Raw genomic sequence first — 14,381 nt, forward strand, 5'->3', positions numbered from 1 at the left:
GTTGAAGTTGGAGTTCAGGTTAAAGCCAGATTTAAAGTGAGGGTTAAGGTTAGAATTATTCTAGGGTTCTGACCAGGGTTGAGGGTTAAGTCTCAGGCCAAGTTTCCAACCAGTGATGCTTGTAGAGGACTGGGTTCTTAGATATCTACTCAGCAGATGGTTTGGAGGTTGATCTTATGGACTAGGATTCTCCACTCCTGTAGCTGTCATCTGAGAACGAATTAAGATGGGTCTGCCAATAATACTTGGTGTCCTCTAGGTTTATACTTAACCATCCTATGGATGTAGCCTCCTTTCATGATGCTTCATCTTCCCTCCTCACTTCCACTCATCTCCCGCATCTTCCCATCTTTCAGAGAGCCTCTGTATAAGAATATATTACTGATCATGAATGTTAATACAAATAGACAGTACAATCAGAGCTTGGCTTGGCCTTTCATTTTCATCTCAACTCTCACAGAGTTTGAACTCCAATTTAACTCCAGCATGGTTTGTTCCCCACCTCAGACAGTCTGTCCCTGGTATTTTCCTTTCTCATCTCTCTCCTCCCCTGTCTTATCCACTATCAGCACAGATATTTTCTGTCCTTCTTCCCATTGCCCAGAAGCCTTTACAGGTGTGGGGGCCCATAACTAGATGATTTTCTATGGAGTTGGTCCATCAATGACTATTTATTGAGTGTGTGCTATATGCTAAGTGCTGTTCACTGTGCTAAGGCTGGGGCAAGTCTGTGGATAAGTGCCTCCTGGGGTGGGGTGGCTGCTGGGGTTAGGTCAAGCCCCTTACCAGTTTAGTTCTCAAAATTCTTTTGTCCTCATTCTTTTGGTTGAACCCTCAAATCTCAGGATGGTTCATTTTAAATGCCCAGCAAAGAAGGTTATTTCTGAAAGCTGAGGGGTGACGCATCATTGAAAACTCCCCATTGCCCGGGTTGTTTTCAGGATCCTATTCTTGTGTCTAGATGGCCAAGTCCTCTTTTCTGGGAAAGTAACTTTTGTATGCTGATGGGCAATGAGAATTTTCTGAAATTGGCAGGTTTTTTTTTTTGTGTGTGTGCTCAGGTTTAGTGGGTGTTTATTGTGTTGTGGATGATAAATGTGTGTGTAGTTGATGGTGGTACTAGTATGCACTGATGGAGTATTTTGTGTGGTTCGTGGTGTTTATGTATGTTGATGTGTAATGGAATACTTCTAAAGGAAATATGCCTTCTCCATAACACTCAGTGCCAACGGAAAGATAAGAAAGTCAATGTTTCAATGATTATTTCTCTTAGCTCAGACAGTCTTGGGATAAACTCAGAAAAAGTTTCCTAAAGGAAGCAGGCTAGGTGGCTTAGTGGAATAAGAGCCAAAGCTCAGAGATAGAAGGTCCAGGATTCTGATCTCAGACACTTCCTGGCTGTGTGACCCTAAGCAAATCACTTAACCCTCATTGCCTAGCCTTGACTGCTCTTCTACTTTGGAACCAACACAGTATTGACTCTAAGACAGAAGATACAGGTTCTTTAAAAAACTGTCTTAAAAAGCCCAATATCTATTTGTAAAGCAAATAGGACCCTGGCTATATAGTGGCTCAGTGGCAGGGCACATGGTGCCAAGGAGGAGTTTCAGGTCAACATTCACACCCTTAAGCAAAATATATCCAGTGACACACAATACCATAACCCTGCTAACGTGGTACCTCATAGTAGTGCACACGGTAACACCATCACACAGTGACACAGTCAGTTATACCCTCACAACCCACAATTCAGAACCCTGATTGACACCTGTGAACCTCCATCCATTGAGCTGACCCAAACATCTTTGAGGAAATAGTGGGCTTTTTTGGGGACCACACAAGCATCCAGAGACCCAGTTGTCTGCAAAGGATGAGAAGGAGCTTTGTGCATCGGGACAGTCATTCCATTCCCCTGGATGCATGTGCCACAGGGTAAATTAGGAGGGAGGGGGCCCAATGACCTCAGCCTGACACAGCACATGAGTATCATGCAGATGCTCGCAGGATGGGGTGTGAGCTTGAGCTTGAAATAGGCCCCACTAGATGAATGAGATCTGCAGGGTCTGAAGTGGAATGGCTATCTGGGGTAGAAGGAAGGAACAAAAAACACTACTTGGAAAACATGTGCTTTATTGAGAACCCAATTCCACAGGGATCTCTGCCTGCAGAGCCAAAGGAAAACGGAATATGGGGTCCGAGAATTCCCTCCCCACCTTCCCACCGGTGCGCAGAGCCTCAGCCTCCGATTCCTCCGGTGTCAGACCTCTCTGGCTCATGATCCCCGAGCTCTCCGTGAGCCCACCTGGTCGGGACACCACGGCGCTGTGCTTTTACAGCTGCTACCTCGAGCCCCACTGCACTGTAGGGGCTTCACTGTTAGCCTCAGAATGGAGGAGGGGGGCCGAGTTCCCTGCCGTGCTGACTCACACACTCCCGCTGCCATCACTTAGTTCACAGCCGAGTACAGCCATGGCACTGATTCCTGAAAGGGCACCAGAGCCCCCACCATCTCTCCGTCTTGGGCATGGTCTCCATGGACAGGTCCTTCTGGGAAGGGCAGGTATTCTGGGAAACGCCAGCTCCCAGAGTGAGGAAATACAAAGTGTTTCTGGGAATGCCAGCTCCCAGAGTGAAGACACCCCGTCCTTCCAGACCGGGTCCTAGATTAGACCCAGACCGGGCCCCTGGAGCAGACCCAAGCCAGGCCCTTCCACCTTGGCTGTCAATACAGGTCATCGAAGGGCTTGGAGTAGTTGAACATCAAGTAATCCATGTAGTAAAAGTCATAGGTGCGCTGCCTCTGCAGAGGCGACAGCTGCGCAAAGTAGTGGTGGGCGATCCTCGTGGTCGTCCGCTCCTCATTCGAGTGCCTGTCTTTGAACCTGGGGAAGGTCAGGTTCTGGGGGGCCCCAATGAGGCGCAGGAAGAAGTTGGCATCTTCCTCCATGCTCTCAAACTTGCCCACAAAGTCATAGTCAATGAGACAAGGGCTGCACAGCCTATTTACATGGTCCCAATGAATGTCCATGCCCACGGGCCGATGCACGTCCAGCAGGTACTGGATGAACTCAGAGAACCTCACCCCCGAGCCCGTCCTTAGAGCCTCCCGTGTGGCATTCATCCGATACCGGGCAAGAATGGCCTTGCCAAAAACTGGGTGATAGTAGCTATTGGGGTGCTCAAACTTGTCTCGGAAAGCAGAGACCAGCCTCTCAAAGGGTTCCCGGATGAACAGCATCTTGGTGTAGGTGTTGAGGCGGTGAGAAATGCCCTGGCGGTCGAAGCCGTCCAGCCTCTTCAGAGTGTTGCCATAGTGGACGGTGTTGTGCTGGATGTCCCTGGTGGAGGAGGCCAGGCCGCTGAGGACCATCAGGACCCGTTTCCAGTTGGAGCAGCCAGCCTTTGGCACCTCACAGTACAAGACTCGGTACTTGTCCTCCACGAAGATGCGGGACACGTGGTAGGGCGTGATGACCCTGCGGCTGTTGCTCTTGTATTTGGCGCACGTGTCTCTCATGATCCTCTTTCGCTCATGCTGCACCTGGTAGAGGCGGCGCCAGTGACCCTCGGGGGCTCCACCTTCCCGGGGGCCCAGCTGAGCCAGGGTGATGGTGGAGCTGTTGAGAGCAATGACGATGGGCGTCTTCTTGATGAGGAGCCTCCTCCGGCGCTGCCGGAGCTGGACTCGGCCACCTTCTGGCCCAGGCTTTGCCTGGTCTCTCACCAGCAGCACCAAGCCATTCAGCTGCTGCTCCTGGCTCCGTGCCCCTGGGCCCGGGGAGCCCTGGGGAGCGACCCTTGCCAAGGCTCCGGCTTTATGCCCCGTCCCTTTGCCATCCTGGCTGCTGCCTGTTGGACAGTCCTGGAGGCAGGAGGAAGAGAAAAAATCGGTTAAAAGGGGCCTTGGGCCTTAGTGCCCCATAACAAAGCATCCCACAGGTACCTTCCATCACCCTGCCCGCTCCGATGAGAGACCACAAAGGCCTCACGTTCATTGCTTTACTCCTACTGGCCTTTCAGAGCAACAGGGGACGATGGAGAGGATGGCTAGACTTGCAGTCAAGAAGACTCGCGGCACCCCCAGCATCTCCGATAACGGAACAGCATGGCGGCCTCCGCCAGCCTCCAGCACAGAGCTGCAGGTTTCGAGGGCGAAGAGTGCTTGACTTGGGGTCGAGTGTCTGATCCTTCCTGCTCTTGATGAACCTCAGTCTCCTCTGCCAGAGAGGATACTAATACACATACTACCTATTTCAGGTGGCAGTTGGAGGGAAGTTTTATGAAGCTTAAAGCAGAAAGGGAATGGGAATTATTCATTAGAGAATCATGAAGGGATGGGAAGGGCACTTCTTATTCAGTCATTTCAGTCGTGCCCAACTCTTCATGATTCCCGTTTGGGGTTTTCTTGGCAAAGATACTGGAGTGGGTTGCCATTTCCTTCTCCTGCTCATTTGTCACATGAGGAGACCGAGGCAAACAGGGTTAAGTGACTTGCCCAGGATCACACAGCTACTAAATGTCTGAGGCCAGACTGGAGCTCAAGAAGAGGAGTCTTCCTGACTCTGGAACTCCATCCACTGCCCTGGGAAAGGGAACTTGGAGATCACTGGCCCAAACTGCTCATCTTACAACCAAACATGGTTCCTTCCTGTCTTTTCAGTCTTATATAAACTTTAGTCTCTTTCACTTTCACTATGATCTAGCTACACTGGGTTTTGTTGTTCACAAAAATAAAAATAACAATAGCTAGCATTCCTATAATGCTTTGAAATTTGTAAAGCACTTTAGAAATATCTCATTTTATCCTAACAGCAGCTCTGGGAAGTCAGTGCTATTGTAATCTCCATTTTACTAATGAGGAAACTAAGGTAGACAGAGTGACTTGCTCAGGGTCATACAGCTAAGAAGGGTCCAAGAATTGATTTGAACTCAGCACTTCTTGTGATGCACTAGCCACTAAACCATCCAGCTGTCTATCAAACATAACACTTCATTGCTAGAATCCATGCCTTCTCAGCGACCGTGTCCCATGCGTAGAAAGCTTACTTTCCTCCTCTCCAGGCTTCCCTTTCTCCCTTCAGACTCAGTTCACATCTCATGCCCAGCAAGAGCCCTTTCTTGGTAACTCTGTACCCCCGACCTACGTTGCCCCTAACTGCTAGTGCCTGTCCTCTGAGATGATCTCCCATTTACTCAGGCTATCTCTTGTATATGCAATTTTAAAAAAGTTTTATCTTTATTTTATTTTAATAACACATTTGTACATAAGTTTCCCAAATTTATATGATTCACGCTGTCTCCCTCCTGTCTTCCTTCTCCGCTCCTGGAGTTGACAAGCAACTCAATCTAGGTTCTACATGTATTATCACTCAAAGGTTTTGAGTAATAATATGTGTATAACCCAGGGGGATTGCTTGTCAGTTCTGGGATGGAGGAAGGAAGAGAGGAGGGAAAGAACATGAATCACGTAACCATGGAAAAATAGATTTTTTAAATTGAAAAATTTTATTTAATTAATTAATTTAGAATATTTTCCCATGGTTCCATTATTCATGTTCTTTCCCTCCCCTCCAACCCCTCCTGTAGCTAATGAGAAATTCCACTGGGTTTTGGACCTATTCATGGAAAAAATATTTTAAAAATAAAATTGCATTAAAAACATACTTCCATATTATTCATTTTGTACATACAATTTTTGCCAGTTCTTTCCCCCTTAGAATGTGAGCCCCTTGAAGACAGCAGCCATGTTGTTGCCTTCCTCTGTATCCCTAGCTCTTATCAGAACCTCTAGCATCTAATAAGTGTCCACAAGTCCTGGGGGGACTGATTGAAACACCCTTTCCAAGGTCAAATATGGACCTAGTATCTGAATTCAGAAGCACAACAGGGATTTGAATCTAGACCTTAGGAGTGAAATTGAGGCACACTGCCCTACTTTCTCAGCCTGGGTCTTCTTTTGGGAGCAGGGAGAAATAGGAACTTCCATTTTACAGATGGGAAAACTGATGTATACAAAAGAAAATAATTCTGTCATGTTTATCTTGATTAACATCTTGCATCTTGTCTCTGATGTTAACAAGTTTATGAATTAACATGGCAGACAGTAAACTAAATTGTTATGGAGACAAAGTGGTCTGACTGAGGGAATCTTCCACCCCAGGCCCTCAAGTGTCCTGACACCCCATTCTACCCAGGACCCTGTGGGTGGGTGCCTGTGCTAGAGTAGGCTCCGCTGGTGGATGCAATTGCCCAGGGAGCCACTAGGTGGAGTGGTCTCACTAGGATCCCTCCAGCTCCCTTACCTGCTGGTTTCTTAGGGTCCCCCACCCAGGACTGACAGTCTCTATTAATGGGACTCAAAGCAGCTATGGATGAGAAATGGGGAAATTCATGGCTCAGAAGGGCTCTCACTACTTTCCCTTGGCAGCGGCAAAACTTACGTTTCGGTGGCGTTGAGCATTATACTTTACTCCTGAAAAGAGAACAAAGAAAAGAACATGATTATCAGGGCATCCCTCCCTGTTGGTCCTGTGTGCACATGGGGGTACGGGCGCCTTTGGACACAAGCGAGCAGACTCTGTCTCTGCCCTAGTCCAGGATGAGGCCCCATTTATAAATGGCTGAAGCGATAGGGGGGGGTGGCTCCCGCCACCACTGCTACTAGAGGAAGGGGAACCCTGAACAGCCACTGGGCTTCCAGATACCTAGGCAAAGCTGCCGGGCATCCTCCCATAGTCTCTGCTGCTTCCAAAGAGAAGAAATACGAGGTCCACAACCAAGGGAAGTACAAGTGGCTATTTCTATCAGATAATGCACTTTTTTTGGTGGCTGTTTACAGACAACACATGATATGATGAAAGATCACTAGTTCTGGAGTATGAGCCTGAGCTCTGACAATTACTAGCTACACAACCTGCCAAAGTTAGCTTTCTGAGCCTCAGTTTACTCATCTGTAAAATGGAGATAATACTTTTATACTCCTTCCCTCCCAGGATTGTTATGAGGGGAAATGTTTTGTAAAGCCCAGAATACTATAGTTGTCTCTATTATTATTATTATTATTATGGGATGAGATCAGACCTCTGATCATCTCTTGATGCCACATGTGAGCCATTTTTATATTTACATGTCTCAAACCATTTGTATCTTACAAGAGTATTGACCTTGCCTCAAAGGACCATAAAGGCTCAAACAGTTTTCATACATTCTCAATCCTGCAATACAAGCTACTCCTATGCTTAGCCCCATCATAAAGGGAGTTCAAAGCTTTCACTTCTAAGATCAGATAGAACAAAATTATGAAAAGAAGATCCCTTTCCCTTGGGTGCAGCCTCATCTCCCCAGTTATTTTTTTCCTCCTCCTCTAGATCAGTCTTCTGGGTCATCAATCTGCATCTCCACCTCCTACCCAGCTCTCTCCCTATGTACACTGGGGTAATTTGAATTTCCAGTTTTGCTCATCCTCTTTCTCCTTCTGGGGATACCTTCCCTGTCTGATTCCCTACCTATCAGAACTCTAAACGTCCTTCGAGGTTCAGCTACTTCAATGCATAGCTATTTCTTTCTCCTCTGACCTCATATTATCTCTTCTGCCTTTATTATGTTTACCTTTTCATGCATACATGGATGACTGGCTTCCCCAACTAAGCCAGGAGTTTCATGAGAGTAGGCACTGTTTTTCTATCTGTATCCCCACGGGTGCCTTTAGAACAATGGGCCCCAAATAAAAGCTTTATTAATTAAGGGAAGGAGGGACTAAGTACCTCCTGGGTTTCGGAGCTATTCTCTTTGCTCCCCTGGTGCTATTGCTCTTACACTAGGGACACAGAAGTTGCTTTATATACCTGGGTTCCATGTTAGAGGTCACTGGGGCTGAAATTGAAGTCCAAGGGCATCTCCCATATATCACAACTAATTGGCTTTTGGAGGAAGACTTAAGAGGGCAAGGGTAAGGACTACATTAGAGAGAAGAGTAGGAAGACTCTTTAAGATACAAGAGCATAAGAAAGAGAGGTAGAAGTCTTTGAGATCGAGTCTAATTTCTATACATTACAAATGGGGAAACTAAGGCACAGAGTGAGAAACTGAGTTTCTCAAGATAACATAGGTAGCAAGTATAGAACTAGAATTCAAACTTGGGTCTTCCAACCCAGTTGTTTTTTCCATGATGGCATGCTACAGTCTAAAAGGTGGGGCATCCATGAAAAATCAGATCTCCTAGCTTGGTTCTATAAAGGAGTAATTTCTCAAGATCAGAGCATGGCAAATGGACCCATTACCATCACCAGTATCATGACAATCACCATCACTATTTTTGGCATCAAGATCATCACCTTTGCCATTATCATCAGTAGTAGTAGTGGCAGCATTATCAACGTCACAAATTACCATCTCCGTTATCACCATCAATATCCCTATCTGCATCATCACCCTCTTCACCATTGCGAACATTCATAGCAACTTTGCTATCATGGGCTTCTCATACATAATGACTCCCAGGCCTGTGGTGTTTCTTCTGGTAACAGCATAATTACAGATCTCTTCAGTGAAAGCCCTTGTTTTACAGCTCTGATTGCTACTATAGTCATCGGCTCACTCCATCATATTTCCTTCTGGAGACTGCAGTTGTTAAATCATTTCTCCTCAGCAGTGTCACAGATCCAGAGATTTGCTTTGGCTGTCAATTTTGTCAACATGTAGAGATGACAATTTGCATATTTACATATTCATCCCAGAGCAAACTAGTTTTACCAAATTCAGCCAGGAGTGGGTCTGAGAAACACCCCCCCCTTCTCTCTCTCTCTCTCTCTCTCTCTCTCTCTCTCTCTCTCTCTCTCTCTCTCTCTCTCTCTCTCTCTCTCAAGCTAACACTTAACTTCCCAATTATCCAACTTTGTTACTTTGGAGTAACCTCTCCCCCCAGCTTTTCAATAATCAGACAAATGTCATCTCGATTCAATTCACAAACATCGATATGGGACTTATTACAAAGTAATATGTAAAGTAATTACAAGATACTGAGCTAGAACCTGAGGGTGTAAAGATAAGAAAGAAAATCTTCAAGGACTGCCCTTGTGGAGCTTACATTCTAGGAAGGAGAGGTAATTTAAATAAATGCAAAATGCCTGCAAAACACTTACAATTAGAGAGATTAGGAGATGGAACCTGATCTGTGCAATATGAAGGGAATCAAGAATTCTAGAAGGTGGAGATAAAGGGAAGCTCACTTGTACATAGAAAGTTTAGGTACTAGGAACCAATAAGAGGCCAATTTGGAGTGAACAAAAGGGAACAATGTGAGTTAGAGGCACACTCTGTTAGAGATGTGCCTCTGCCAGTCTGCACTGCTGAAATACATTAAAAAAAAGGTATAGTTTGGGTGTTCTGACTCAGAAATCTGGCCAGAAGCTGGGTACTTCTAGGTCCAATCAAAGGGAACTTCCAAGAAGGATGCTTTGGCAGGATCAAGAACTGGAGGAGTAGAAAGATAGGTTATGGAAGAAAGAAAACCATTGGATGAGAGGCAAGAGTCCTAAATTTTTCTGCAGGCCTCATTTGTGACTTGCTGATAAATCTTTGAGTGAAGCTCTTCACTTCTCTTCATCTTACTCATCTCTGCTTTTTTTGGGAAGAGCAGGAAGAGAAGGCAATATTTGAAATATCTGGGATATAGAGGAGATAAAAGTTTTACCACTTAGGTTATCAGGATATGTCTTGTTATTTCTGAGGAGTGGATTTAATTTTCATGTGGTAGCTCGGCTAGGCCATAATGGTTTGCAGAAGGGCCCTAGCCACACTTGCCCTTTTGAGAAAGAAAACTCTTTCCTTGGGAAAAACCCATTAAGGAATTTATTTGGTGCCTTAGCAACTTCTTGAACTGAACTCTCTCAAGTCTCAGTGACATGGTTTGCTGGGAAATGAGAGTTCATTGTACAAAAGGCAAGTCAAAATACGAACTGTGAGCTTTTTCACATAAAGAAACCAAATGAAGCTAAATAGGTATGGATTAGAGCAGGGCAGAGGGCATTATATCTGACTTTGATTAGAGAACACTCTTAGCGGCGTGTCCAATATTCTAAGACTTTTCCCCCAGAGGAAGCTGCTTTCCTGTGAGTAATTTAGATAAATGCCACAATGCCCAGATCTCTTGAAGGATAAAAATTGTAATCTATGTGTGTCCCTGGGTCAAGCCAATTGTACTGGACTTATCAAGGATTTTGGAGAATAGATTGATCTCAGGCCCACGGTAGGGACTGTTCCATAGGAGATAGGATGGTTATATGGTGGTGGTAGTAGTATTTATGTAGGAAGATCTAGTCACCCAAAAGAAAAATAATCAATACTATTATCCCTATCTACATCATCATAACAACCACAACAACCACCACCACCACCACCACCACAACAACTACTACTACCACTACTACTACTACTACTACTACTACTACTACTACTACTACTACTACCAGTACTATTATCAAATCATCTCCATTATCACTATTGTAATCATTATCATCATCCCTATCATCCCTACTACTTCAACAACCATTTCCACTATCACCACCATTAATTAGTTAGCTACCTACGACTCCCTTTACTACCATTATCACTCTTCTCTGTCGCCATCACCTCTTTACATCATTACTATGGTAACATCATTATGACTACTATTATCACCAACATCAAAATCAGCCCTACCACCTTCACAATAACCAGTTGCCATCACCCCCTCCACCGTGACTGTTCATTATTACCACCATTTAATATCACCACGACAACATATCAGGGTGATGTCTCTTTCATCCTCCGGCAAGCTTTGAATGGATGAGCCATAGTAGCATGTCCTCAATCTCCTCAATATGTCCTGGGGCAGAGGATTACTAAAAACCAAGTACCTACAGCGGGCCCAGCCCTACAAATTGTTTGAGAGATTGTGGATATCTCTGCTCTAACTCATTAAATTAAAGGGAAACATTCAGAGAGGTACACATTAAGTGATCTACCATCTTTCATTAGTTTGGAAGGTCTGAAGTATGGACACAGAATCCTTTCCCATTCTCCACGTGGATCAGGATCTATAGCTACCCAAGTAATGAAAACATGTGTGATTGAAACTCAGGTGAAGAGTGGGAGAAAGCAGGGAGGCTAACATGTCTAGAGGCATCCTTAGGGTTAAGGATGCGATTCCTCTATCCTCTCTACATTTTCCTACCACCTTCAGGGGGCCAAATCCGATTGCTCCATGTGCCTCTATCTTGTTTCATAACTACTCTTTAGACTAGAATAACTCTAGGGCACAATTGTAATTACTCCTGTAATATTCATAGACTTTGCCTGAGTCACAAGAAATGTCTTCTCATTGTGGTGTTGGGAATCCTATTCAACTGGCCAAGAAATATACAGAGCATTATTTAAAACAATCATTTTGAGTCATTTGCCAAACATTCAAATTTCTACTGTGCATAGAATGTTGTTGAGAACATAGAGATGAATCATGGGTCCCAAAAAACAACTGCACAGGAATGGAAGCATGGCCAGACAAAATTTCTATGTAAAATATCTGAGTTTATGAGACTGCAAACTCAGCAAAAGTTAATAGCGATATGGCAGCCCCTAAAAAATCATAGGCTGAATAATAAGAGACATGGTATTCTCCAATCCAAGTCAAATAAACGAGCATTTATTAAGTATCTACTGTGTTCCACAAACTGTATCAGGTACAGGAAATAAAAAGACAAAAATGAGTTTATATTCATATGAGGAAAAACAACATGTGTAGAGATAAGTTAATCCAAAAGATTAAAAAAAAAAGAAATACCAAGTAATTTGCAGAGGAAGAGTATTAACCACTAAGAGAGCAAGAAAGGCTCCTTCTTGGACAAAGGCATTGAGCTGAGACTTAAAGGCAAGTAGAAATTCCATGAGGTGAAGGGGAGAAGGAAGAGGATTCTAGGCATGGAGACAGTTCCTGCAAAGGCATGAAGGTAGTAGGTTGAAGGTAAGAGGTATGATGTGGTAGTAGATATGAACTAACTTTACTCAACTCCCCCTTAAATATTTGGCATTCCAGCCAAACTGGAGTACTTATTGTTCCCCATAACAGGACATTAATAGTTAATAGTGTGTGTATATTAGGACTCTTTCAAGAAACTCAGGGAAAGAGAGAGAATATTTGCACAATTCCAAAATATAACTACCATCAATTTCACCACTACTGAGTCACTGGTGGTGGAGATCCACGAAGCTCCCTATATATATATGGTATAATGGTCCAAAGCAGCAAAGTGGAACGGGGGAAGACTTCCATGTCAATCAGCATGAAGATAATAGGGAGTCACTGCAGCTTCTTGTACAGGTGAATGACATGGTTATATCTATGATCTAGAAATATCTATTTGTCAACTAATAGTTTAAGAAAGAAGTGGTGAGGCACTGAATTAGGGTTGCTTGCTGTTTGAATGGAGAAAAAGGAACAGACATGAGAAATTTTATGAAGACAGAACTGACAAGACTTGGCAACTTAATGGAAAAGGGGTGAGTAAGAGTACAAAATTGAGAATGAATGTGAGGTCTCAAACCTGGGTGACTGTAAGGATGGTGGTGCTCACAATGGAATTGGGGAAGTCTGGAGGAGGTGGATTTTATGGGCATGAATGAATGATAAGGACATATTGAGATGCTTATGGTACATCCAGGGATTTGATGATATGACTGGACAAAAACAAAGGCTGGATATGTAGATGTGGGAATGATCTGCATGAAGATGATACTGTCCTCTTGGCTAGATTGCCTCTAGAGTACTGCCTTAAGTTCTAAGTGCCATGTTTTAAGAAGAAAATTACACACTTAAGTGGACTTAGAAGAGGGTGACTTTCTTTTGGAGTGTGATCACGGAAAAGGTTAGGCTCTAGAGTCTGTGTGCATTTAGATATTCTTCACCAGGAAGTTCTGGAGTTAGCCACAGCAGGTTGGGCCTTTGCAGGGAGGGAGGGATGATTGGGGAGAGGTGGCTTATCCAGGAATGGAGGAAAGCAGCCATGATCTAATGGTAGGAGGATGTCCTCATGAGCACTCCTTGAATGATCTTCATTTTCTTTCCTCACAATTTACTGGGTCTTCTCAACATAACTCGTTAAAAATCCACAAGGGAATCTTTTATCTCCCCCCTCCCCCCTCCCCACATTAAGAAATAAACAGCCATTTTCTCTTTTTGGACAGACTACATTAATAGCGAAACAGACTCACAAGCAAGAGGAGATGAGTGTGTGCCAACGATAATAAATACGACATGAGTTATTGGGGCTGCCAAAGTGTATTTCATGTTCCGTAGTTTTCATCTATTGCTGTTTTTCTTCACCGTGTGTTATTTAAACGTTTCCTATTTATCAACAGGGAGGGGGACTGCTGAGGGGCCTGTGATTCCTTCTGGATTTTACAGATGCAAAGGAAAGCCTTGCTTTCTCCATGCTGGGGTGGAAGTGGTGGAAAGAAGGCTTTCAGAAGGCTTTAGAGATGAGTTTTACCTGAAGTAGAGAAGTTGTCCTGTGTACTCCAGCTGTATTGATGTACATGAAATGAGAGAAGAGGGAAGGCACACAAGGATAACTTGGAATTTCAAGGTGGAAATCATTCAGCCTTGGGAGTGAGTACCTGGGTGTTGTGGGGAGACATGGGAGCTCCAGTTTAATAAAAGAACACTCTCTTCCCTCCTCACTCACCTCCTGTTCCTGAATTTCACTTGTCCTAGGAGTGAATGAACTGTTGGTGGCAGGGTGGGGGAAACTAGTTTGAATTTCTGCATTGGCTCAAGTTAAATCTTTGGCCATGTTGTGCTCATAGCTAATTCCAGATTAAATTGGCCTGAAAATTTGTGTAACCAATGCCCGACATTGCCCTCTTGTCTATCTAAATTATTGTTATTTTCCCCCTGGGTACAGAGGAAAATAATCATGATTTAGAGAGTGAGCAGTGATGTAGATCCTGAGGACTGCCTCTCCCTTTGGGAATATTGTCTCTGTTGCCCCTTTTCCATCTTCCTACAAACCGGATATGTCCCAAGCTAAGGCTGGGGGGAGTGGAGAACCCACGGGGATTTGAGCATGGACTCAAGATGGTCCAGAGACCTCCTGAAAGGTCTGAGACCATGAAGAATCCAGTACAGAGGTGGGGTGGATTGTTCATTTTTCTTCTTACTCTCTGCCCTTGAAATTCAAACCCTTTCTTTTTAGCCCAACATTCAGTTGGAGGCCAGGAGCAAAAAAAAGAACATGTTCTAGCGAGGGGTCATACCACCACTGCCACTGGCTGCTGCTGTCACTGTGGTACACCAGCTGCTTAGACACTTACACCTATATGACCCTGGGTAAGTTGCTTCATCCTTC

At 44.5% G+C, this 14,381-nt stretch overlaps 1 protein-coding gene across 2 annotated transcripts in view; it reads right to left on the reverse strand.

Moving 5' to 3' along the window:
* Positions 1–2,113: 2,113 nt before the first annotated feature.
* CHST8 (carbohydrate sulfotransferase 8) overlaps positions 2,114–14,381 on the reverse strand; it is a 218,101-nt gene continuing 205,833 nt past the window's right edge. For both annotated transcript variants that reach the window (XM_056812189.1, XM_056812190.1), the window contains 2 exons: positions 6,441–6,472; positions 2,114–3,862 (listed from right to left, as the gene is read on the reverse strand). In XM_056812189.1, coding sequence (XP_056668167.1) covers positions 2,723–3,862; positions 6,441–6,472 — 1,172 coding nt within the window. In that variant the 3' untranslated portion in view covers positions 2,114–2,722. The remainder of the gene's footprint in view (positions 3,863–6,440; positions 6,473–14,381) is intronic.

Source organism: Monodelphis domestica, chromosome 1, assembly GCF_027887165.1.
Source record: "Monodelphis domestica isolate mMonDom1 chromosome 1, mMonDom1.pri, whole genome shotgun sequence".
In the NCBI taxonomy this organism is placed as follows: domain Eukaryota; kingdom Metazoa; phylum Chordata; class Mammalia; order Didelphimorphia; family Didelphidae; genus Monodelphis; species Monodelphis domestica.